We start from the raw sequence: 27,395 nt of genomic DNA, 5'->3' as shown, positions 1-27,395 counted from the left end.
ATCAATGTTTCACTCTCACACAAATGTTTCTCTCTCTCTCCCTCTCCCTTCTTCTCTCTCTAGAAATCTATTTAAAACTCTTTACAAAAATAAAAGAATGATGGAAACAAGATTGAAAATAAAGGTGGGATGTTTTTGGCTGCAATGCTACAAATTAATTCATCCTTAGAGAACTTAGATCTGGGTGCCTGTGGTCTGGGAATGCAGAGTATGAGAGCACTTGCTACAGTCCTAACTCAGACAATTAAAGGAATAAACCTAAGCCGACCTGGACTGGAAGAGTCCACAGTATACGGGACTCACATGTCTGAAAAGGGGCTTCTGTCTAGGGTATATAAAAGTTCTTACAACTCAGTAATAAAAGGGCAAATAACACAACTGAAAAATGGACAAAGGATCTGGCTAAGCCTTTCTCCAAATAAGATGAAAAGGCCAATAAGCACATGAAAAGATATTCCACAGCAGATCAAAGAAACCACAATGTGATACCACCTGACACCCACCGGGATGGCTATAATCAAAAAGACAGTAATGCCCTAGCCAGGTTGCTAAGTGGTTAGAGCATTGGCCTGTGGACTGGAGAGTCTCAGATTCAATTCTGATCAAGTGTGCGTATTTCAGTTGCAGGCTCAATCCTTCGTGCTAGTCAGGGGTGCACATGGGAGGCAACCAATCTATGTTTCTCTCTGTCTCTTCCCTCCCTCTCTAAAAAAAATCAGTGGAAAAAGTATCCTCAGATGAGGATTAACACACACAAAAAAGACAGTAACAAGTGTAGGCAAAGCTACCGAGAAATTGGAACCCTCATACACTGCAGGGAGAATTAAAATGGTGCAGCCACTTTGGAGAACAGTGGTAGTCCTTAAAAAATTAAATACAGAGTTATCATATGACCCAGTAGTTCCACTCCTAGGTATTTAATAAAAATAAAAACATATATTCACACAAAAACTTATACAGAAATGTCCATAGCATCACGTTTATAATAGCTAAAAAGAAGAACAACCCAAATGTCCACCAACTAATGAATGGATAAACAAAATGTAGTTTATCTGTACAATGGAATGAAAATTATCCAGCCATAAAAAGAAATGAAGTATTGATAGGTGCTACAGTATGGATAAACCTTGAAAAATTATGCTAACTGGCCCTGGCTGGTATTCTCAGTGGTTAGAGTGTTGGCCTATGCACCGAAGGGTCTCGGGTTCAGTTCCTGTCAAGGGCAAATCCCTGGGTTGCAGGTTCAATCCCCAACCCCAGTCAGAAAGCAAGTGGAAGCAACCAACTGATGTCTCATCAGTGTTTCTCTCTCTCTCCCCCTCCCTCCCTTCCACTCTCTGAAAAAAAAACCAATGGAAAGAATATCCTCGGGTGAGGATCAACAAACAAACAAACAAAAATTATGCTTAGTGAAGGAAACCAGTCACTAAAGACCTCATATTACACGATTCCATTTCTAATAAATGTTCAGAAGAGCAAATCGGTATGGACAGAAAGTTTCCTGGGGCTGGGAAGGTGGTAAGAAGGAGGAGCGACTGCTAACGGGTATAGGATTTCCTTGTGCAGAGTTGAAAATGCTTGAAATTAATAGTGATGGTCACACAACTCTCTGAAGATACTAAAACCCATTGAATTGTACACTTTATTTTTTTTCTTAAATTTATTTTTAAATATATTTTTATTGATTTCAGAGAGGAAGGGAGAAGGAGAGAGAAATAGAAACATCAATGATGAGATAGAATCATTGATCGGCTGCCTCCTGCACATACCACACTGGGGATCAAGCTCGCAACACAGGCATGTGCCCTGACTAGGAATTGAACTGTGACTTTTTGGTTTATGATCGATGCTTAACCACTGAGCCACACCGGCTGGGCAAATTGTACACTTTTTAAAAAATATATATTTTATTGATTTTTTACAGAGAGGAAGGGAGAGGGATAGACAGTTAGAAACATCGATGAGAGAAAAACATCGATCAGCTGCCTCCTGCATACCCCCTACTGGGGATGTGCCCACAACCAAGGTACATGCCCTTGACCGGGATCGAACCTGGGACCCTTGAGTCGCAGGCTGACACTCTATCCACTGAGCCAAACCAGTTAGGGCTGAATTGTACACTTTAAATGGTGAATTATATCTCAATAAAATGATTATAAAAATTCTAAAATATTGTAATAAATAACATATTTAGGTGCAATAATAAAGTCATATAAATCAGATGTTTAGTTCTATACCCACAAGGTACAGAAGAAGTATTTCTGAGTCTTTATAGAACACATTACTATTAACATTTTTTTAATTCTCATATTAGAATAAGACTCCCAGTGGTGAGTGAGACAATAGTCATTGTGCCAGTAATAATATATGTTCATATATATTACTATACATTGTCTATGAATATAACTAGAACACTAACATTCTCATTTTAATAAGTGAAATGTTAAAAGGTTAAGATGATTATATATACCTTCTGGAACTTTTTTTCTTCTCTCTATAAATGAGCAGGTAATAGCAGGCTAGTTGACTAGTTAGATGGGTATATTCAGTATTGAGTTCAAAGAGCAAGAGATCCTTGGAAGACTAACGAGAATGACAGCTGCTGCCCTTCCCTCCTAGTGACGGGCTTTGCCGTGTCTTGCAGCTCCCGTTACTTCCACTGGAAACTGAACCTGTGCGTCATTCTGCTGATCCTGGTCTTCCTGGTGCCTTTCTACATCGGCTATTTTATTGTGAGCAACATCCGCCTGTGTGAGTGTTTGACCCTCAGGAGCTGTTGTTTGGGGCCACCTCACACACAGCATCTTAAAGGGTTGGCACAAAATAAATATTGAGTGAACGGTTAGGTTATTTGTCCTGCCACAGTTCTGGTTCTGTCAGATCATCTCCGATAACTCAACCCACAGCTTAATTTCAGCCAAATTTCTCTTAAAGTGATAAGCATGCTTTCTCTAAAAATAACATTGTTCCATCGCTCATTTGCCCAGTGAACAAGCCAGCCAAATATTAATTAGTGTTACCCCATAGCTTTTAAGTAGAACAAGCTCTTTAGCTTGTATCTATTTAACCTTAGTCTTGTCTCCTCTTTCTCAGTGCACAAACAGCGACTGCTTTTTTCCTGTCTCTTATGGCTGACTTTTATGTATTTCTTCTGGAAGCTAGGAGATCCATTTCCCATTCTCAGCCCAAAACACGGTGAGTGTTGGGGGGAGAAGAGGAATGGGTTGTTTATAATTATCTGATACTGAAAAAAAATAATTTTTAAAAACTTGTGGTTGTGAGAAATATAGCAAATTAAGTCTCTAAAAGTTTTCTGGTTTTGAACCAAATTGTCCCTTCATCCTAGGAGGTGTCACTTGCTGGTTTTTGGAACAGACTTCTTTCATTTCAGGATCGGAGTTTTTGACCTTAGAGTAGTGAATAAACTTCACGGGAGTAAGGAGTGGACAAAGGTCTCTTTAACTCAATGTCCTGACACTCTATGTAGATGATGGGAATATAGTTGTATGTGTATTTGGAGGTGGGATGTCCATAAGCTTTTACCAGGTTCCCAAAAGGGTCTGTGGCCAAAAGGACACTGCTAGAGTGAGGCTGAAGATTCTCTTCAGGCGGCATATGGATTTGGGGAAAGAGCAGTGAATAAAACACAATTTAGTGAAAGTAGAGAATTTTCTATGAAACAGTATCTCTCTTCACACAAGAAAGCTCATTTTAAATCCAGGAACAGGTCATGAACAGTCCTAATTTCTCTGCTAAACACAAACAAAAATGTCTTGACTAACAAATTCTTCCAGGACTACTTCACAAATACATGTACAGATCTGTCTAAAATCCATTAGCTCACCTGTAATAAAAATACTAGAGCTTTCATACTGGAGCTTTTAAACTATATATATAGCCATAGCCATAGCCAGTCGCTCAGTGGTTAGAGCATCAGCCTGCAGATGGAAGGGTCCTAGGTTCGATTCCGGTCAAGGGCCCAGGTTGCAGGCTCGATCCCCAGTAGGGGGTGTGCAGGAGGCAGCTGATCAATGATTCTCATCGTTGATGTTTCTGTCTCTCTCCCTTCCTCTCTGAAATCTATAAAATTATATTTTTAAAGAATTATATATATATTCATTTAACTTTGCTGCTCTATAAGATTCTTATGGCAAAAAAAACACACAAAAAACAAACAAACAGAATCTAACTAATTTAAAGCAGAAAGGGTCTTATTACTGGGTTTTAGGGAGTTTATAGAATTTCTAGGAAAGTAGAGATGTGAAGAGAAGTATCATAAAAATACCACAGGACTGAACCTGAAAAAAACCACTGAAGTTACCGCCTGCCACTTAAGACTGTGACATCTGGGACTAGACAATAGAACCTGTGTCCCAGCTGCTCCAGCCCCCAAGCGCTGTTATTATTCCTACAATAGTTATGAATGCATTTGAGGTTTCACATGGCAGGTGAATTTGATGCGGCCTCAGAAACATTCAGACCCTTGCCTTCGAGGAAGTCTAGGAAGAACCTTCGGCTTTCCTCCAGGTTCTGTAGCATAAGGAAGTGCTAGGAAGGGGTTAGCATCATGAATGAACCAGGTCTAGCATCTGCCTCTCCCCCATGCATCCTTCCATGTCGCCTCGTTTCCTGTGCCAGGGATTTGGAAGAGAGGTTATGAGACGCTCCTGCAGGAGGAAATGTACAGATTTTAAAGCATGTGCAACACCATAAACAACTGTATATTTTATAAACTATTTTGAAATGTTAAATAACATTAAAGAAGGCCAAAAAGTTAAGAAACACCAGCCTACCAAAAACATTCAAACTCAACATGGCATGCAAGACCCTCCGTGGCCTGACTGTCTCTGTGTCTGCCCTCCAGGCCTCCCAAACTACTGAAGTTTCTGGAGCTGCTCTGTCAGCCTGGACAACCCCTCTCCCCTGTCTACCTGGGAAATGCCGATTTATTCTCTCAATAGTCAACTCTCATCAGTTCCTTTAAGAAGATTTTCTTGGCCTTCATTAGGGAATATTAATTGCTCCCATCTCAATGTACTTATATCACCTATAAAATTTATAATTACTTGTTTTCTGACTTCCTCATTCATCAATGAGTTCCCTGAGGTCAGAAACTACATCTTGTTTATCTTTGTATCTCTAGTGCCTAGGGAGGAACCCAGCACATAAATGTTTATTACCTGTTTATTGAACCAGTGAATGAAAAAAAGTTTAAGTCTTGCCAAGGTAGTAGATGAACTTACTCACCTGTGAGTTCCCCGAGGCCAGAAACTACATCTTATTTTCTTTGTATCAGGAAAGTAACTATCACTCTGGATAGGCATTTGGGGTGTGATAATATGGTAAGGTGCCCATGTCAGTGTAGGGAAAGATGGAGAAGGGAGACCTTGATAATATAGCTCTCATATAAACTATATCAAATAAACCCACAGAGGCAAATTGTTTCAGATTTGTTTGTGATATTAGAAATGAGGGGCAAGAGCTATTGAAGGACCCCAGGGCTGCTTACATGATAGCACAAGGTCACATTCAGTCCAAAACTGACGGAAGGACACCGTTCTCCAGCTTTTCCCTGTGAGCAGCCAGGCCGTGCCCCAAGGAAAGAGCAGACCATCATACCTCCTGGGCCTGAATCTATCCCTTTTTCTAAACTCTCTGGGAATATCCTGAAGAACACGGAGAGGAAGAGCTAGGGAGATCGTTTCCCTTTAGTCTTCCCTTTGTGCTCCAGTAAGGAGGCATTTTGATTTTCTGTCCCAATGTCCAGGTGTCTGATTTATTTGGCCTGAAGAGAAGTAAGTTGGGAGGAAAGTTTAGGCAGTGGCTGGGGAGCAGCCAGCCCCGCACTGCTTGGAGCTTTCCCAGGACTGTGTGACGGCCAGTGCCGTTTATTGCTGTGGAAATCACACTACAACCATCAGACCTACATGAAAACAGTCTGCAAAGTGCTCTAAGCAGAGCCTGGCTCTGGAGAGGTTGGACACTCCACAGGGAAAGAGGAAGAGACTGGGACAGCATGTGAAGCAAGAAAGCATCTGTGTGGGCAGATGTGACAGTGAATGGTCTGCAAGTTGCCTCATCGGTTGACTCCCCATTTATTAGCTGGAAAACAGGAAAGATGATGACGGTCCTTTACTTCATAGAAATGCTGATATAAGGAGATAGTATCTACAAAGTACTTTAAACCAGAAAAAATATTCAAGAAAGGGACGTCACCTTAAGATAAAAGTAAAGGAGACATTTTTCCAATTTCTTATATTTAGTAACCTGTATTAATCCCTTGGATATTTTTCATGTTACTGGGTGATAACTACGTACCCAGAGTCAACAAATCTTTGTTTTCCTGGCTGCCTGGCACATGGAAAGTATTTAACAAATATCAGTCAGACATGACTCTTCTGTAAAGAAGATGCAAACTCAAGGGCTATACGGAAAGTAGAAGCGACAGAATTTGGGTGAGGATTTGTTCATTCATTCAATATTCCATAGCTATTTACTGAGTGCCCAGTTTATATTCTGTGCTGGAGGTACAACCATGAACAAAACAAACTTGACCTCTGCCTTCTTGAAACTTCTAATCTGGCCGGAGGGACTAAACAGTAAAGAGATAAATATATAAACAGATATTTGCCAGTTGTGATCATTGTCACCGAGGAGCAGACAAGCAGCTCTGAGAGAGAAGAGTGAAGAGAAGGATACCAGCTTTAATGCAAGTGTTAGAGTCAGTCTTTCTATATTTAAACTGAGATCTAAAGGGCAAGACCAAAGATTGGCCCAGCAAGAAGGCACAAGAGCCGAAACCGGTTTGGCTCAGTGGATAAAGCATCGGCCTGCGGACTGAAAGGTCCTAGGTTCGATTCCGGTCAAGGGCATGTACCTGGGTTGCGGGCACATCCCCAGTAGGAGATGTGCAGGAGGCAGCTGATCAATGTTTCTCTCTCAATGATGTTTCTAACTCTCTATCTCTCTCCCTTCCTCTCTGTAAAAAATCAATAAAATATATTTAAAAAAAAAAAAAAGAAGGCACAAGAGACATCATGTAAAGCTTCAAGGTGTGTTCCAGGAGGAATGAGAAACAGAATGAGAGCAGGGCACAGATTGTTAATGTTGGTGACTAGAGAGCTGATGGTGTCATTTCTAAGATAGGTCATCAGAAGAAGGCAGTTAACCGGAGCTTGGGATATGTTGAATTTGAGTTACCTGTGCACATCCAAGTGATGCTCAGTAGGCAGTGGACACAGAGTCAGGAGCTTAGGAGAAAGACATGGGTTCATCAGTCCTCATGGAGCTAACGCCAGGAATCTAGAAAATTAGACATCTCAGCTAACTGCCCTTAGAGAAGCTGGGCAAATGGGTGAGATCACCCACGGAAGATGTATAGACTGAAGTGAAAGAGAATTCTGGTCCTTTTGCAGAGCAAAAGGCCCAAAAGGGGGGCGGGGGGCGGAGGCAGCTAGAGAAATAAAAGGGAAAACTGAGGGAAATGGTCATTTGAAAGCCAAGAAAGGAAAATAATGTTCAATAGGACCAATTCCATATCATAAAAGATCAGATCAAACAAGGATTGGAAAATGTCATTGACTTTTGCAGCCAGAAGAAAATTGATGACCATATTACAGGAATGGGAAGAGCCCGGGCTCTGGAACTAGGCATCTTGGGTTTGAGCCCGCCCTCTGCCACAGCTGCTGTGTGGCCTCCACTGAGTTATTTAACCCCTTCCTGCCTCCATTTCCTCACTAAAGTGAGGGCTTCAGTAATATGTACTTCCGGGTTGTTGGGAGGAGTAAGTGGACTAATACAAATGGAATGCTTAGAGCAGTACCAGGTACATAGCAGGTGCCTCACGAATGTGACCTGTTACATTGCCATCACTGTTATCAGTGAAAGCGGTTCACTCCGTGTGGAAGATTCGGACGGAGCTGGATTGCAGCCAGTTGAGTTATGAATGGAGGTGACAGGGAGTGTAAACGTCTCTCAAGAAGCTTGACTCTTCCGGGGAAAGGAGAGAAGATTGGTGACTAGAGGGAAACTCAAGACCACGGACAGATAATGCTTAGGAAAGAGATTTGAAACCGAAAGGAAAGAAGCAGCAAGGGATCCCAGAGAGAAGACAAGCAATGGAACAAGAGCCTGGGGAGGTTGGAAAGGGAAGAACAAAGGCACACGTAGAGAAGTCAGCTGTAAACACCGTGTTGTCCTGAGGGGACACGTGGGGAGGATGATTGCAGATGTAAATATTTAGAGTAGAGTAGAGGCAGTACATGTCTGATAGCTCATTTCTTCTGTAATACGGGCATTAGCTCTGGAGATCAGGATTGGAAAATGGATTAGTGTCTGCTGAGGGAGTGGGAAGAGATGGCTGACCAAGGGCAAGAAAGGCCCTACGTCTGTACTGGCCCCAGTATCAGTGTGCTTTCCAGCAGCTTCAGGCAACTCAGGGTGGCACCGGGAGGCAGGGTGTTGGGCTGGTTTAGGGCTGGGTGTGCCGGACAAGTGCTTCAGGAGGGGAGGGGACTGAGTCCTGGCGAGAGGAGTGGAAGCAAGGAAGCCTGGAGCCCAGCTTGGGGAGGAAGGAAAGGGAAGACAGGGACGTTCTGAAGAGTTCTCAGGTGGTGTCATGGAAACCAAGGAACAAGGGACTCATACTGGAATTTTTTTTTGGTTTCAAAGCTAAGAGAATTTCTGAATAGCAGCTCTAACGTTTGGCCGTAGAAGTAAATGGTTGAAGTGGATTCTATCCTGGAAATAGAAAGTGAAAAACAAATGAAAACTATTTTTTTTTCCTGTGAAACCAGATGTTCTGAGTTATTCTTCAACATTGCTTTCTCTCATTTATCCCAAATACATCAACAGCAGCATTTATTTTAACTACTGAGTTGATTTTCAGCATTGTCAAATAAGGAAGTAATTGATAATTAGAATACAGTCCATCATCTGAAATTCATGTCTTTGCCTTTGAATTACTTATTCATCCTTAAATTCAGCCCATTTTTAGGTGCATTATGTGTTTATTAGTGTTTAAAATGAATAACAGATAAGCTAGCTAAAGAGCTTATGACCTAAGAGGGAAGTATATGTATCACAGGTGGCTATAGATGCCATAGATGAAGCTGGGAGACAGTGAGAAAGTGCTGCCTCCTATCTATACTCTTCCAGCACACTTACTCTTGGTTGTTTTTTTGTTTCTGTTTTTTATTTGTTCTTTTGTTTGTTTTTAATATATTTTTATTGATTTCAGAGAGGAAGGGAGGGAGAGATGGAAACATCAGTGATGAGAGAGACTCATTGATCGGCTGCCTCCTGCACGCCCCACACTGGGGATCTAGCCTGCAACCCTGGCATGAGCCCTGACTGGGAATCAAGCCATGACCTTCTGGTTCATAGGTTGATACTCAACCACTGAGCCACACCGGCCGGGCAGTTTCCATTTTTTTTTTTTTTTAATTTGCCAAGACTTTTACTGAAAGTACTTTGTGTTGTTAGAGTTCATACTACCTTGAATAAACAGTCAATAGTGTTATTTACAATTATTGTTCCTAATCTTATTTTATTATTACCATTACCCAATAATAGAGATGATTCTGGAAGCATATGAGATAAGAGGAAAATCAGTAGACATGTATTTATCATAGATTGTCTGATAGTAACAGCATCTGGCCTCTGTTGGTTAGTTCTGTGCGATGGTTGCCATGTTCAGTGATGTGTCCACTGCAGGTGGAAGCCCTCGCTGTCACCTGGCATTAACGTGCTTGCATGTTTTCAGGGATCCTGTCCATAGAGCAGCTAATCAGCCGGGTGGGTGTGATCGGTGTGACTCTCATGGCTCTTCTTTCGGGATTCGGTGCTGTCAACTGCCCGTACACCTACATGTCCTACTTCCTCAGGTAATGAGAGCTCTGCCTCGTGTCTTTTCCCCTTCGCTTCCTGAGCACAAATGTCATCTCATGCCACCATCATCAACACTTAAATATTAGACCTTTGCCACTGCCTTTTTATTCTTTCCTCTGTCCTTCTGGGCATTGACCTAGGAATCTTTCTAAATAAGTCTTATTACTTATATTGCTTGCCCTTATTTGTCCTACATTTATTTCTTTTAATGACAATTTCAATTTGACCCTCTCCACCCCTTACTCACCGCACCCCTTTTTAAAGGCACAGTGAACAGTAATGTGAGCTAATCCCAACAAATTAGTTCCTCCCAAAAGTGGAACAGACATGTGCCAAGTTAAAAATGTGCTCACACATGCATCATAAATATCACTGGCTGAAAGCTAAGAAAGATCAATAGAGAACTAATTTACTTTCCATTGTCCTGAGACCCTGGAAGTATTAGCTTTAGAAAATGACAACAAAAGCATTTTTGCTCATTTTCATTTCCTTAGAAAAAGACAGGTTCTTGAATTGCTGGGTAACAATTGAGGTGTATGTGTTTCTCCAGCTGCCTTGTGTTATGCCCAAGGACGGGACCTCAAAACATTGCTAGCAGTTTGTGCTTATTATAGGAATGTGACTGACGTAGACATCCTAGCCCTGGAACGGCGACTGCTCCAAACCATGGACATGATCATAAGCAAAAAGAAAAGGTAAGATATCAGCACATCAAAACCTTGTACTCTTAGAATTTCTCAACAAGAAATTTTACTATGAATTGGTGCTAACAGGGAATTTCATCTTACTCATTTCCATTATAAGTTAAAGTATCATCAAAGACAGTGTCTAGTCCTGCGTGAAAGAAAATTTTCAAGTACAGTCATATTTCCTGACTTTCGATCAATTCTCTTGAGGTGAATTATTGGAATAACTTATGTTTGAAGGTATTCTGCATTGGATGTTCTAAAAGTCTATTATCCGGAATGTTCACACACTGTTTCATGCCTGACTTCAACCTTTTCAACTTCCTTTCTCTAACTACTTTAAAAAATTCTTCAGGTCTTCAACTATTGTTATTGTTTTTATCATTTTAAAAGCATGTTTAAAATGTATGTTTCCAAAGTGGAATTTCTGGGTAAAAGCATAAGCTCTAGACTCAGACAGTCTGAATCGAATCCTTGGCCTACAACTCACAGTGACCTTAAACTAGTTACTTTATCGCCTTATGTATTGTAAAATGGAAATAATAATAATGAACTGACATGTAAAGGTCTTAAAACAATGAGTTATAACTCATAGCTAAGGAAAACTATTGAACTTATTAATAATCTGCAGAATAATCATTTGGTTTTAATGCTTTGCCTTCATTTATTCATTCACATATTCATTCACTTAGTAATTATAGAAGGCCTGGTTTATTCCAGGCACTGTACTAAATGCTGAATAGTACGTAGAAATCCAGAGGTGAACAGGATACTCAGTCTCCACCTTCATGAAGCTTATTAGTCCACTGTCTTTATTCAAATTATTATTGCCCATGTAACAATGGTGACAGAGGTTTTAAACTGCATGAGTGGTTTTACATTTCATGTTCCTTCCTTCAGCACCTTTTTATAGTAAGACCCAAGGTCAAGTCAAAGAAGCCTTAATGTAAGAGATAACAAAAGACATTCGAATGATAGAGGCCCAGATTCACCCACCAATTGCCTCCATTTCTATGTATCTTTACTAGGATATTGAAAGCAGATACACATAGGTATACATTTATTTACTTAAATGTTTTGTCTTTATTTATTCTATACAGTTGATTTTACATGAATGAGTATGAATGCAGATTTTAAAAACATAATAATAAAAGCAACAGTATTCAGTAGTAAGAGACACTTATATAGAAACAGTACTATTTTGATTCCTAAGAACCTTCTCCCTTTTACTATATTTCTTTTATTCATACCGAGATGAATGTAAAGTCATTGCCCATGTCAGGTGTGGATGTGTACTTGTAAGCCACCCGATCACTAGTCATGGTGAGTCGTTGGCTCTGATGTACCCCTACTCACCTTGTCTAAGGACCTGGGATGGTGTGTGGCCCTGCGATAGGTCTTATTAATTTGAGTGGCTTTCAGATGAATAAGTCTCCTAACTTGACCTAATTACCACAGCTAGGTACCCAGTGCAGCCAGCAGGGCAGACAGACAGCTAGCATGGTAATACTAGGGCCCTGGGGCTTCATACAATGCCCTTGTTATTTACCAAAATATAGAAAAACTGTTTCACAAACACAGACTGTCTTCCAATTTAACAGCAGAGGGCCATAGTGAGGTGACATACAAGAAAATAACATGTTAGAAACAAAAAGCTGATGGTTGAAAACGGAGACAGGAAAAAGGTACACTGTCTTCTCACATGGAACCTTGAATAGATGAGCTTTACAGTATTTAGGAACATTCATCAAAAACTAGTTCAGCCTTGAGCAGTGGTTAGAGCATCGACCCACCAAAGGGTCATGGGTTCGATTCCCAGTCAAGGGCACATACCTCGGTTGTACATTCAATCCCTGGCCCCAGTCAGGGTGTGAGTGGGAGGCAACCAATCGATGAGTCTCTCTCACATTGATGTTTCTTTCTTTCTCTCTCTCTCTCTCTCTCTCTCTCTCTCTCTCTCTCTCTCTTCCTTCCTGTCTCTCTTTAGTGTGACCATACTGGTATAGTGATCAAGCCTTTCAGCTACCTTCTGCTTGAGAGAATTAGTGATTCGTTTTGCTTTGTCCTTCTGTTGACTTAGATATTAAAGCTTTTGTATTGGTAACCCATGATACAGCTGAAATATAGTCTCTATTCACAAACAATAATAGTACAATTTTGAAATTATGGTTTTGTAGAAGATAGAAAATATAGCTGTGCAACTACACCATGGTATAATGAAAAGAACTTGAACTAAATCACATTCGTATTAACTTGTTAAGTGGTCTCGAGCAAATACTCATTTGTAAGATACTCATTTAGTCAATGCCAGGGCTGACTAAAGGGTCAGTAGGGTCCCTTTCTACCCACAAATTCTGAATTCACAGTATTTCACATAGCTTGTGACATACAAAAGAAACTAGAAACTATATCATGTAAAAGTTAGATGCAAGCTATTATTGTGAAAGAAAAATCTTAACCTCTATCCTTGATATTTTAGTCTCTCTTTTGAAAATGTGTAGTGATAGGGAAAAGATACATATTCACCTATGGAATGTCAACACCAACCACAGCTGCTGTCAGACCATAGCAGAGGATCCCGGCCGGCGTGGCTCAGTGGTTGAGCATCCACCTATGAACCAGGAGGTCACGGTTCGATTCCCAGTCAGGGCACATGCCCAGGTTGCAGGCTCAACCCCAGTGTGGGGCGTGCAGGAGGCAGCTGATCAATGATGTTTCTATCTCTTTCTCCCTCTCCCTTCCTCTCTGAAATCAATAAAAATAAATAAAAACCATCATAGAGCCCTAACCGGTTTGGCTCAGTGGATAGAGCGTCAGCCTGCGGACCGAAGGGTCCCAGATTCGATTCAGGTCAAGGGCATGTACCTTGGTTGTGGGCACATCCCCAGTAGGGGGTGTGTAGGAGGCAGCTGATCAATGTTTATCTCTCATCGATGTTTCTAACTCTCTATCTCTCTCCCTTCCTCCCTAAAAAGAAATCAATAAAATATATTAAAAAATAAATTTTAAAAAATTAAAAAAAATTAAAAACCATCGTAGAGGAAATTTCCAGGAATGGCACTATATAAAGATTTCAAGCAATTCCTTCAATAGAAAGCCATAAAAATTGTTAAAAACAAGTATTTGAAAGCCCTGGAAAATAAACAGACAGGCAGAAATTTGAGAAGGGTATCAGGTAACTGCCTGTGTGTGGCTTATTTATTTGCCCAGGGGTGCTCTTCAGCCCCACCCACCTTCCCAGCATTCACTCACATGTACAGATTGATAAGAGTTCAAATCAGCAAAGGGACTGGAAATCTAAAAGGAAATTTTTAGAAGCAAGAGAAATGCAGAAGGATAAGATCTAGAATCTACGTATAAACTCTGCCCAAATCTCTGCCTCATCATTAAAAAATATATATGCAAAGTAAACACCAAACGGCCCAAGAAAACACTAGAAGGGGGCCTACCCTTGACACAGATTTGCCGATCCACAAAGGTTACATGCTGTATGATTCTACTTGTGTAACATTTTTGAAATGACAGAATGGAAATGGAAAACAGATTCGTGGTTGCCAGGGTTTAAGAGGGGCTGGAGGTGGGAGGAGGGAAGTGGGCTATACAGGGGCAGCATATGTGATCCTTGTCGTCATGGAGATGTTCTGATCCTTGACTGCATCGGTGTCAATACCCTGGTTGTGATACTGTACTTTAAATTTGCAAGATGTTTCCATTGGGGAACGCATGGGATCTATCTATATTATTTTACAACCACATGTGAATCTATAATTTTCTCAAAATAAAACGTTTAATTAAAAAAGAAAAATATGCCCTGGCCGGTGTGGCTCAGTTGGTTGAACGTCATCCCATGCACTGAAAGGTTACCAATCCCATTCCCAGTCAGGGAACATGCCCAGATTGTGGGTTCAATCCCAGGTTGGGGTGTGCCCAGCGGGAGGGGGGGCAACCAATTGTATATACATTGCCCCACTGGCAGGTGGATATCCCGGGCTGCCAGAGGGATGTCTGACTGCTGGCTTAGGCCCGATCCCCCGGGGAGTGATCCCCCAAGGGGTCCCAGCCTGCGAGAGGGCACAGGTCGGGCTGAGGGACCCCCCGAGTGCACAAATTTTTGTGCACTGGGCCGAGAGAGAGAGAGAGAGAGAGAGAGAGAGAGAGAGAGAGAGTGTGTGTGTGTGTGTGTGTGTGTATTTTTTAAAATTTTATTAAAATACAAAGAAAGGGAGGGAGGGAGGGTGAAAGAAAAGTAGCCTGGCTAGGTGAGGGTGGCTTAGTTGTTTGTACACCAAAAAGGTTGCAAGTTCAGTTCCTAGTCAGGGCACATACCTAGGTTTCAGGTTCAATCCCCTGTTGGGTGTATACAGGAGGCAACCAATTGATGTTTCTCTCTCACATCTGTTTCTCTGTCTCTCCTCCCTCTCCCTCTCTCTCTTCTCCTCTCTGTAAAATCAATAAACATATCCTCAGGTAAGGGTTTAATAATAAATTTTAAAAAGAAAAAGAAAAGCAATTGCTGACTTCCCACCAGAAATGGAGACCAGAGAACAGTATGGTAGCATATTTAAACCACAGGAAACATTTTCAGCCTCTTCACTTTAAGATAACCACCAGACTGCAGCCCAGAGCTTATGTTTCTCCAGATGGTGGGTTTTTGAAAGACATTCGGGTAATAATAGATATATTCTTGCTCCGGACCTGCCCGTTACAGAGAGACAATAGTGATGACGATCATGGTGGTGGTGGTGCCAGTGAAGAAAAGTTCAAGGTCAAAGTCAGCGGCGTCTATAGTACCTCATATTGGTTTTTATTCCTTTTACCACATCTCAGGGAGTTCGTTGTTCCTTTTTCTTTTTTGTATATATTAATATTTATTTTTTATATGCAACGTATTTGATAAAAGGAAGATCGGTTTAGAGGCCAATGATAAAAGTGAAAGTGATTGTTGAGAGCAAGGCCATGCTTGTCAGGGTGCAGCCAGCTCGCACTTCTAGGCCCTGCCTCTGCCTGTGGGGAGGCCCCAGTGCAGGGTCAGTCCCCCTGGCAGCGTCGGTCAGTCCCACTCACAGCCGGGCACTGTGTTTGTTGTGCTGTAAACACTGGGACTAAGGAAACTAGAAATGGCTGTGTGCGCCCTCCCCCGCACTGCCTCTCCCTCAATCCAGCACGGTAAGCTGAAGTCACGTTCAGGTGGGTGAGACAGCCCTTCTTCCTATGTACATACTTGCTCCAGCTTTTCCACCTATGAAAATGGGGAAACTGTGGGTGATGAGTCTTGTCAAGTCAGAAGCTCCCCAGGTCTGAGCCGCTTCTTGGTCATTAATTACACCTCCCAGCAATGCAGTTACAGTGGGTGTGTGTGTAATTAGGGAAAAGGCAGGAGGAGCCAAGTTGGAGCTATAGTCCATCCCAGGCAAAGGTCATTTTGAAGAATAGCTAAGTCAACGTGGCCAACACACCTCATGTTCTTTACTGTTAATGCCATTTTAACCAATAACTTAAAAAATGTAGCCCATAGAACTCCCATTTGGTATTTGGTCCCATTGGTACATTTGCATAAACACCAGCACTGCTGCTTCCTCCTCCGCACTTCTGTCTCCTGTCACCCAAAAATTGTTCTGAGTTAAATTTTTCTTTAGTTCTGCCACCTATTTGTATTAGACTCATGCTGGTTTATTTTAGGCTGGTAGGCTTTGACCCATTTATATACAAATGATCTTAGTTTTCCTCACAAAGACTGTTTTTTGTTGCTGTTTTTAAATATATTCTATTTAAGAGAGGAAGGGAGAGAAAGACAGAAACATCAATAAGAGAATCCTTGATCGGCTGCCTTCTGCATGCCCCCTACTGGGGATTGAGCCCGCAACCCAGGGCATGTGCCCTTGATGGGAATCAAACCCAGAACCCTTCAGTCCGCAGGCCAAGGCTCTATCCACTGAGCCAAACCGGCTATGACCAAAGACCCTGTTCTTAATACCTATGTGGTGGGCTGGAACATGCCAGCAGCTCCCGCTGAGGCAGTGGGCTCGCTATAGACCTGGAGGGCAAGAGGAAGGCAGAGGAAGTTTCCTGTTAATTGATTCAGCAGTGGGAGGAGATTGGAGTTAGAGGGAGAGTGGTGATGTTTAGAAGAGCGGAGGTTTGTGTGGTAGTGCTGGCTTTTTCTTTTTGTGTCTGCTTTTGGAAAGAAACATTCATTGCGTTCCTAGCCTGTGCCTGGCCCTTTAGTTAGGTGTGTTAGCTGTTACTCTCTTTTGGCCTGAAATGATAACAGTAATAGTTATTAATATGTGTACAACTTTGTAGTTGACCACATGAATTCATACATATTATTTCATTGGTCTTCATTGGTCACAACTCTCCATAGATGAGGAGATGAAAACTCTGAGGTCTCTCAGCGTCTGAATGGCAGACCAGTCCTCACGTGTGTTACCTACTCCCCGCTCCGTGGTCCTCACCTGGCACATCGCCCGGGTGCGCACTCCCCTCAGCCGCAAGCTGGGGAAACGGGGCTCCCGAGGGCCTCCCGCCCTGAGCACCTCAGCAGATGCAGGGGCGGGTCTGAGCCTAGTGGGTGGGAATGACTATGAGGGTTTATGCTTCCTTGCCGAGCTGTTTGTTGTTTGTTTGTTATTTGGGGATTTTGTTTGTTTTTCATTTCAGGATGGCAATGACCCGGAGAAGCATGTTCCAGAAGGGGGAGGTGCATAACAAGCCGTCGGGATTCTGGGGGGTGATAAAGAGCATCACCACTTCAGCTCCAGGAACTGAGAGTATCCTCCGTCCCTCTGCTGGATCCTTTTCCCAATTACATTTGACACTCAACATTAGGGTGGTCTCAGGTGTGCACCATAGCGATCAGACACCACCTGTGTGACTTACAGCATGGTCCTCCCTGTCAGTCTAGGACCGAAATGGCTCCATATTCTTTTTCTCAACTCCGGACCAAGGGCAAGAGGAAGAAGTAGTATTGGGATAGTCTCTCCCACGGCAGCTGACTGCATCCAGGGTCCAGCTGGCCAGGTACAGAGTCATCTTTCTAACACCCACAGGTGATCATCACATCATGGGCTGAAGGGTCCTAACAAGTGAGTCTTTCCGTTTTACAGATGAGGAAGTAGACCAGAGGAAGTTGTCATGCAGTGGTTTGTGGCAAAGACAGAGTGGAACTGTGGTCTCCCTCTCTCGGCTCTTTCCGCTAAGCTGCCACTGTCCCAGCTCTGAGCAATGACGACAGAACGGAACGGCTCCCTAAGGGGGTGGTTTGTATATAAGACCAGAGGGGCCTGTTTCTTAAGCAATCAGTTTCCTAAACAACTTTTAAGCAGCTCTGTATCTCAGTGACTTTTTGGTTTAAAAATCAAAGAGTTTGGGTTAATGGATTATTCTTGGCCCTGCTGGTTACAGTGTTAAACTAATTCCCAAAATGAGTGGCTAAATCTTGTGAGTCTCAGGCTTTTAGGTCAAAACTCTGGGGACCCAGGACTGAGGTAGCATAATGCTGCCTCTCTGCCTGGGGAAGCACACATTCCCTTTTGCTTCCACTGGAGGAAAAGGATGAGGCCTGTTCTTGTTATAAATTACTAAATGTCTTTCTGGAGTCAAATGCAGGTAAGAAGTAGACCAAAGGAAGGTAGGGTGATGAGAGGAGAGGGGAGAAAGGATTACTTTAAATCCATTTAATCAAGAAACAGTTATTTCACATCTCCTGAAATGACGAGCGGATACCGCCTCCCTCAAGGAACTTATTCCTAATCATGAGAGGAGCGGGCGCGTTAACTAGTTAAACTCTATTGTTTGTTGGCAGCCACTGCTGAGGAAGGGTCTGTAGGGCTGATCTGTGAAATCGGGAAAATCACAGAGGAAGGAAGATGTAGATTAAAGTCTATGCTGTGTCAGAAGGGCCGTCTTTACTATTCTTATTACATAAAAATCCATAAAAGCAGAAGTTGAGGACGAAGCTATCTTAGTGACAGTAAGTCACTCAACAAAAGCATCAGGATTCTCTAACTCCTCTGAGCCCGTTTCCTAACTGGAGAGAGGAATAGCACGGCCTCGCTGATCTGGGAAGTAGCATAGTGTCATGGAAAGAGCAGGCCTGGAGCGGGACGGATCTGACTTTGCATCCACGCCTGTCAGCTGCGTGACTTTCAGCAACTTATTTGCCTCTGAGCTCTACTTTCCTTGTCTGCAAAATGGATAATAACACCTCTCTTACGTGATTGTTGTGAGAATAATAAAAGATCATGTCTCTAAAGAACGAAAGAAGGTCTATAAATCCTAGGCTGTATTAAAAGTTAGTAAAGATTAACTCAGATAGCGTAGCTCAGTGGTTGAGCATCAACCCAGTGATCCTATTTCTAGGAATATATCCTAAGAAACCCAAAACACCGATCAGAAAGAATGTCTGCACCCCTATATTTACTGAAGCATTGTTTACAATAGCTGAGATCTGGAAACAGCCCAAGTGGCCATCAGTAGATGAGTGGATAAAAGCTGTGGTACATCTACACCAGGGAGCACTGTGCAGCTGTACAAAACAAATGAGCTCTTACCCGTGGAGACAGCGTGGAGGGGCCTGGAGAGCATTGTGCTAAGTGAAATGAGCCAGTCAGAGAAAGACAAGTATCACACGATCTCACTCATCTGTGGAATCTAATGAACAAAATAAACTGATGAGCAAAATAGATCCAGAGGCATGGATGCATGGAACTGACTGACAGATTTCGGAGGGAAGGGGGTGGAGAGAGTCAGGAAGAGAATAACCAGAGAACTTGTATGCATATGTGCACAGCTCATGAACAGGGACAATAGTGTGGTGAAGGCCTGGGGTGGAGCAGGGGCGGGGTGCAGGGGAGCAAGGGGGGAGTGGGGGACTTCTGTAATCGTGACATAGCAGGAAATTGAAAATCTAGGCAGTTCCTAGAATCTACACCGTAGGAGAAACCAAAAACATGCTTTCTTCATGTCTATTTCTTGAAACTTCTATGTGGTTTAAACCTTGATGCCCATTCTGTGCCAGATCTTACTCTGATTCAACAGGAAGTGGATGCTTTGGAAGAACTAAGCAGGCAGCTTTTTCTGGAAACAGCTGATCTACATGCTACCAAGGTACCGAGCAAGGGAACTGAAGTGTGCTTTTGTCAATGTGATCGACGTGAGGACAAGACTACCTGGCTTTTTAGTGTCCCGTACAGCCAGTCAGTGCAAGAGACACTCCATAGCTTCAGTGTTAGTCACGAAGCATTGGAGTCTGCTCTCTCCGCAACATTGCTCCTCCCACTAGCAAAGCCCTTAATGGAATGCTCTCAATAATAGAAAGCAGTGGGGTAGTCAGAAGAGGCTTTTCAGCCGCTGGGAAGGTGGCGCACACCACTCCCCCTGACCCAGGATCCCGATGGCCGCTCCTCTGATGGCTCTTTATTCCCTTACAAGTTAGTTATATTGTAAAAGCAAGAAGACGCTTTGCGGCCATGGCCTAGCCCCATTTTAAAGGTTCCAGAACAAGAAGTGAACTAAGGACAAGAAGTAACTTTTCTGTTTACGCCTAAAATGCAACACAATTTAAATATGCAAAAGTCTCTTCATTAAAGTTGTTCCAACTATTTTCATCCTTATTGAGGATCACTTCACAGGAGTAGCCCCATAGGAGAGAGGTGAACAGAGACCTGAGCCTAACTTCCCCTCCTCGCTAGCTAGACGGCCGGGGGCACGTTATTTAACCTCAAGTTTCAGTTATGAAGTTATTTAACCTCTAAGCTCCAGTTATGAAGATTAAAGTAGATAATGCATGTAAGATGTTTGTCTCACTTTCTGGCTTAAAGTAGTAGTCAGTAAGTGTTGCCACTACTACTGTTTTTTTGATATTATTATTACCATGTGTGTTTTTTTTATTTAGCCTGAACAAGTAATGCATTTTTGTTATATATAAACTTACATTTTGCTGAGACTGACATGTTTTGTGTTTGTTTTCCCTCAGGAGAGAATAGAATATTCCAAAACTTTCAAGGGGAAATATTTTAATTTTCTGGGTTACTTTTTCTCTATTTACTGTGTTTGGAAAATTTTCATGGTAAGTATATTATTTTCACCTGTCAGAGTTCAGGTGCTCTTCCCTGGTGATGGCAGAAAGAGGAAAGAGGGTTTGATGGAGGCATGGAACTAAATTCCAGCCTAATTTTTCAAATCCGGTTGAGTCAACAGAGAAGGCGGTCTTTCACGTATTTGAGCCTCTCTTTTCCTTCTCCTTTTTAGCTCACCCCGAAAAGGGAGGTTGCATTTTTCTTGTGTCAGAAATCAATAAGGTCTTAGATTATGAAGTGTATGAAGCAAACGTAAAAGTTTCTTACTTTCCACTCTGCTTTCCATATTACCCATGAGAATGTGACTGATTCAACTCCTAGCTGCAGCTCAGAGCAGAAACCCCTGTCCTTTAAATAATGTGTGTATACCTAAAAACTCAGTCCAAAGTAAATTCTGAAGTGTGCTTCTGTAGATAAATTCAGCCTGTGTGTCTATAGGTCTTATTCTGGTGTGGCTCTCTCCTAATGTGTATTCTGTATGGGCATTTTATGTACATTACTCAGCTTTACCTGTGGCTCACCTGCAGGTATTAATGGGTTTCAGTGCGAGTATAGAAAAGGCTGATTTGAGTTTCTGGTTTGGTAACCTTCCCACTGGCACTGTATTTGCACAGAGGAGCTTGTTAGTTCATTTTGATCAGTGTAGATGAAAGAAAGATTCTGGATTTAACGGATCTAATGTTAAAATAATTTGATGTCAGTGCCTATTCAGATGACTTTTTAAAACTTATTTTTATTGATTTTAGAACAGAAGGGAGAGAGAGAGAGAGAGAGAGAGAGAGAGAGAGAGAGAGAGAGAGAGAGAAACATCAATGATGAGAGAGAATCATTGATCTGCTGCCTCCTACACGCCCCACACTGGGTATCGAGCCAGGAACCCAGGCCTGTGCCCTGACTGGGAATTGAACCGTAGCCTCGTGGTTCATAGTTCTACACTCAACCACTGAGCCGCACCGGTTGGACTCAGGTGCCATTTTAAAATCTTGATTCACTCAGTGGGAAAGGACGAGTGAGATAGTGTCCAGTTAGCTGGGCTACGAAAGCTTTTTCCTGAGATGCAGCCTTCAGGGGAGCATAGCATGTTTTCTTTCTATTACATTTGACATTCAGTGTTATGTTAGTTCCAGGTGTAAAGGGTAACAGTTATACGTTTATATAATTTGTAAAGTAACCCCTGGGCAGTCCAGTGCCCACCTGGCACCACATGGTTGCCACACTATTAGTGACTGTATTCCCTGTGCTGTACTTCACGTCCTCATGGCTGTAACTGCCGATTTGTCCTTCATCCTTCCCCTTTTTAACTCAGCCCCCCAACCCCTCTCTCAAGTGGGAACATATTTTTTTAACAGTTTTATTGAGATATAATTGACATTCACTAAATGCACATATTTAAAGTGTACAGTTTGGTACATTTTAACAAATGTACGCCTATGCAGCAGCCATCACCACAATCAAGATAGCATATCCACCCACCACTGCCAGAAGTTTCCTTGTAGCCCTTCGTGATGCCCCTCTCTCACACCCCATCTCCGGGCAGCCACTGACCTGCTGTCATCCTACACTGGTTTATCTTTTCTAGAACTTTCTACAAATGGAGTCTTATAGTATGTACACTTTTTCTGTCTGGCGTCTGTTACTCAGCATAATTATTTTAAGTTCCATCCACGTTATTGTGTGCATCGGTAGTTTATTCCTTGTTATTGCTGAGTTGTATTCCATAGTATAGGTATACCACAATTTGGTTCTCTCCTCTCCTGCTGGTGGAGATCTGTTTGTTTCCAGTTTGGGGATATTATAAGTAAAGCTGCTGTGAATATCTGTGTAGGAGCCTTTTCTCTTGGGAGAAAACAGCTGGGTCATATGGCAGATGTATGTTTAGCTTTTGAAGAAACGGCCAAACTTGAACCATTTACATTCCCACCTGCAGTGTATGAGAGTTTCATTTACCCCACATCCTCACCAGCACCTCAGATGGTCAGTCCTTTGAACTTTGGACATTCTAATACAGCGGTCGCCACCCTTTCGGACGTCACTGGTTGGCGACCGCTGTTCTGATAGGTATGAGATGGTATTTAATTCACATTCCCTAAGGCCTAATTAGTTTGAACAACTTTTCATGTGCTTATTTTCCACCTGTTCATGTTCTTTGATGATATATCTATTCAAATTTTTGCCAGTTCTAAAATGTTTGTTTTCTTATAGTTGTATCAGTTTTTGCTTCAAGTATTTTAAAGCTCTGTTATTAGGTACATACACATTTTAGAGTCATTATGAACCCTGAGTCAATGCCAAGAAGAGTCGCTGCAGTACTGTAGGCAAAAGGTAGCCCAATAAAGTACTGATGGGGTGGTTATAATAATCTGGCCACTCAGTGTATATATTTTTTAATTCTTTTCCTTTTTAACCTATTTGCATTTTATATTTAAAGTGGGTTTCTTATAAGCAACATTGAGTTGGGTTTTGCTTTTTTATCCAGTCTGACCATCTCTGCCGTTTACTTGGCACCTTTAGACCAGCAGTCAGCCATCTGTAGCCCACAGGTGAAATCCAGCCACCACCTGCTTTTGTAAATAAAGTTTTATTGGAACACAGCCAAGCCTGTTTGTCTGCGTGTCATCTGTAGCTACTCTCATACTACAGCCACAGCATTTGCCAGCCCCTGGTTTTGAGCATTTACATTTAATGTGGTTATTCATACGGTTTGCTTTAGAACAACCATAATACTACATGTGTTTCATTTGTCTCATCTGTTTTCTGCCCTTTTCCCTTTTTTTCTGCCTTCTTTTGGATTGACTTTTCTCAGGATTCCATTTGCTCTGCTTTGTTGGCATGTTAGCTTTAACTGTCTTTTTATCTTAGCGGCTGCTTTTGGAGCACTCAGGAAATAACCACAGGGAGAGATCCTGGAGCTCCTTTATTCTCCTACCCTGGCTTCATCTCCCAGATGTTCCTTTCTGGCTCTGATAAATTCAGACGTATATGCCATAGCCCATTCCCCTGGTCTCTTTACAGAAAAGAAAGATAGGGACTTTTGTTTGTCTCTATGTGGATAGCCAAAGTAGATTTCTTATATCTGATTTAGATTGAGTCCAATTTCATTGTTAGGAACATCCCGCAGTGAGATTTGTTATGGTGATTAATTCATTATTTTGAGTCACCTTTTTGAAACAGTAGGTGATTACTGAAATGCTCTAATGTAAAGCTGTGTGTCTTTGCAGGCGACCATTAATATAGTTTTTGACAGAGTGGGGAAGACTGATCCTGTCACAAGAGGCATTGAGATCACTGTGAATTATCTGGGAATCCAGTTTGATGTGAGTGTTGTATCAAGGTCCTGGTGTGTTTCTTTCTCTTTTATCTGCTATATGTTATAATTAAGATTCTAATTCCTTCCTACTTGATTCTGCTTTTGTTCTTCCTCCTCTCCTGTGTATGTTTTGACATGTTCATATGCAGATTTGTAAAAGGCATAGAACATAAGTAATGACTGGGACTTACTGTTGTTGTGGATGCGGGTTATGTCGAGTTCCGCCTCTGCTCCTCTGTAGCCAGCCACCACTCACCAGGTTCTCCCCACCAAATACTCAGATGCGCCTCTCGGTGAGATCTTCAAACACACAGCTCACCTTTGATTCCTCTGGTGGAATATTAACTACTAATTAGTGTTCTGTGTTAGAACTGAGATGATTTATACTGTAAAAAATTATCTTGATCAGTTAATTAATGTGGACTGTGAGCTAAAGATGGTAACTGTAACCTGTGTACAATTTTTTTTTTCATCTTTCTACCCGTTTTAGAATACCACCGTCATTGAATGCAGTCTTGTCCTAATTTAAGTGTAACATCCTTATTTGTAGACTAGTATGTTTTCTAGGTACGTAGATGGCCAGTGATTCCGGCTGATCATAAGACCAGTGTTATGTGCCTGTCCCTTGAGGGCCTATTATCTGTGCTGATTCTCACCACAGACGGCATGCGGCCCCCAGCAGCCATCCCAGCTGGACACGCCCCGGTGGCTGGATAACATAAAACGAACCAGAGCACATTGAACTCCAGTCCTTAAGACAGCGTAGAGCACACTTTAAAAAATTGTGTTGATTGATTGATTTTAGAGAGTGAAGAAGGGAGGGGTGGGGGGCATCGATTTGCTGTCCACTTATTTGTGCATTCATTGGTTGATTCTTGTATGTGCCCTGACCAGGGACTGAACCCGCAACCTTGGCTCATTGGGATAATGTTCTAACCAACTGAGCTACCCAGCCAGGGCCAAAACACACATTTTGATAGACCAGTAGTGTATCCTTTTTCCTATGAAGGAGCGTGTCTCTTTCCTTCAAGAATCACATAACTGATGCTGTGAGTTATGCTTCACTGGGTAGCATATGTGTTCTCCTCTTTTAAATTTCTTACCGGGCTGAATTTTTAGAAATGCTTTTATCAGTCTTCCCGAGGCTGTTCAGTTGGTGGTGTGTATCTACGTTCACCTGTAACTCACCTGCACACTCGCACTTCACAATTCCGAATGACACCTGGTAGGGGCAGTAAGAGCAGCTCCCCCTGCATCATGCATAGGGCCCTAAGCTGCCTCTCACTTGGAAACAATCCAAGAAGAGAGAACGGTGTCATGTGATTCAGATGAAGGTCAACTATTTCCTAGACCATAGCTGAGAAGGTCTGTAATTCTTTTAAGAAAGAAAAGTTCCTTAATGTTTTGGGTGATCCGAGAACTATCATTCACAGATCATAAAAGCAATCAAGCTGCTGTTTCGTTTCCTTTAGTCTGTGCTTTTCACTCTTCACATTGAAGCTATACATTACGCTTGTGTTTCTTCTGATTTATTCATGTTGTTTTCATCACTTCACTGCACCTGGCTTTCTTCTGTCCTTACATCTTGATTCCGTCTGCTCATGAAGACGCCACGGCTGTCTTCCTCTTCCCGGAGGTGTTTTCCTTGCCACTGCTCTCTTCCCCACTTTGTTTTCATCAGACAAGGCCTCATGACGCTCCCTCTCACAGTCACAGAAGCCATCGGTGCATCTTCTTTTTGGTTTGTTTTTGTTAATCCTCACCAGAGGATTTTTTCCCATTGATTTTTTTTTTTTTTTAGAGAGAGAGAGTGTAAGGGAGGGCCGGGGAGGGGAAGTGGCAGAGAGAGGGAGAAAGAGGGGGAGAGGGAGAGAGAGAGAGAGAGAGAGAGAGAGAGAGACATCAATGCGAGAGACACGTGGATTGGTTGCCTCCTACACGTGCCCCAATCTGGGCTGAGGATCAATCTGCAACCCAGGTATGTGCCCTTGACCAGGAATTGAATCTGCGACCCTTTGGTGCTCTAACCACTGCTCAGTGCTCTAACCACCAGCCAGTGCTCTAACCACCAGCCAGGGCTAGAATGCATCTTTTTAATCTTCACATCTCTCTAAACAGGGATTTAACAGATTTATTCTTTCTATTTTGGTGGCAGGTGAAGTTCTGGTCCCAGCACATTTCCTTCATTCTGGTTGGAATAATCATTGTCACGTCTATCAGAGGACTGCTGATCACTCTTACCAAGGTATGTTCTATCACAGAGTCAGAAAAGTAATTTCTTAATTACAGGTGGCACCGTGAGATCATTTTACCTATTTAAGATTTCTGTCTTCTGAAATCTTAAACAACAGTCACAAATATTTAAAAGACAACAGCAGCCCTGGCCCATGTGGTTCAGTTGGTTGGAGCGTTGTCCTGTGTACTTTGGTTCAATTCCATCAGGGCACATGCCCAGGTTTTAGGCTCAGTCACTGGTAAGGGTGTGTCGGGGAGGCAGCCAATCTATGTTTCTCTCTTGCTCACTCACGCTCTCTCCCTCTCCTTCTCCCTTTCTAAAAAAAATCAATAAAAAACATATTATAATAAATAAAAGACATACAACAGAATTTTTAAGACGTTAAACTGATGCATGGATTGATGATGATGGACTTACATCATATAATCAGATAACTACATTTACCAAAGGTCATAGAATGAGACCACGGTCTGTTTTGTTGGCTGATATGTCCGCAGCATCTAGAACAGCGCCTGGCACGTGGTAGGTGTTCAGCAGATAGTTGGAATGAATGAATGAGATGGGGGTTTGAGGTTAGAAGAATAACTGAGAGTCGCGTGTAAGGAGCCTGTGGAGGTGGGAGAAGCAGAATGTTCAGCTGTGTTCTGATCAGCATCGGGAGGTAAATCCTCTGGTAAGAGGTAGGGACTTCAGACCCAGCTGTTGGAGTGAAAGGAGAGAAGAGGCCGAGAAAGGGGCGGAGACAGGGTCTCCAGGCGTCTGGCACAATTCTGAAAAGAGCTCTGAGCCGGGGAACAGTGACAAGGGCCTGGGGTGACCTGTTTTGATGTTAAAGTCAGGTGATCACACAGCCTCTTAAAAGTCTGTTAGCCATTGTAATCCTTTTGTGTTTCAGTGTCCTACTTACACCCAAGTCCTTTTCACTCCAGGTCTCTTCGTTACAGCCTTAATCATACGCATTGTTCTGTACAGGATTAAGGCAGGGGGTGACACCTTTGATTAAGTGTCAGCCACGCTCCTAATGTTCTGGACACAGGACACAGCAGCGCTGCATAAACTCCTCTCTCCCCTTTCTCGACAGTTCTTCTACGCCATCTCTAGCAGCAAGTCCTCCAACGTCATCGTCCTGCTGTTAGCACAGATAATGGTGAGTTGTAGAAACCAGCTTCATGTTTGCACCTGTAAAGTCCCAGACGTGT

The 27,395-nt window shown here is 42.4% G+C and overlaps 1 protein-coding gene across 2 annotated transcripts in view; it reads left to right on the top strand.

Moving 5' to 3' along the window:
- GPR89A (G protein-coupled receptor 89A) overlaps positions 1-27,395 on the top strand; it is a 47,443-nt gene that overhangs the window by 19,352 nt on the left and 696 nt on the right. Inside the window, exons 4-13 of one of the 2 annotated variants that reach the window (XM_081112837.1) lie at positions 2,645-2,751; positions 3,094-3,195; positions 9,764-9,884; positions 10,503-10,583; positions 17,235-17,344; positions 19,594-19,682; positions 20,551-20,643; positions 23,872-23,967; positions 26,116-26,205; positions 27,278-27,343. In XM_081112837.1, the coding sequence (XP_080968963.1) occupies positions 2,645-2,751; positions 3,094-3,195; positions 9,764-9,884; positions 10,503-10,583; positions 17,235-17,344; positions 19,594-19,682; positions 20,551-20,643; positions 23,872-23,967; positions 26,116-26,205; positions 27,278-27,343 (955 nt within the window). The remainder of the gene's footprint in view (positions 1-2,644; positions 2,752-3,093; positions 3,196-9,763; positions 9,885-10,502; positions 10,584-17,234; positions 17,345-19,593; positions 19,683-20,550; positions 20,644-23,871; positions 23,968-26,115; positions 26,206-27,277; positions 27,344-27,395) is intronic. The other variant, XM_081112838.1, reaches the window with a different exon arrangement.

Source organism: Myotis nattereri, assembly GCF_964212035.1.
Source record: "Myotis nattereri genome assembly, chromosome: 18".
Lineage (NCBI taxonomy): Eukaryota > Metazoa > Chordata > Mammalia > Chiroptera > Vespertilionidae > Myotis > Myotis nattereri.
Note: the sequence above shows the minus strand (reverse complement) of the source record. Positions and strands in the feature narration are given on the sequence as shown.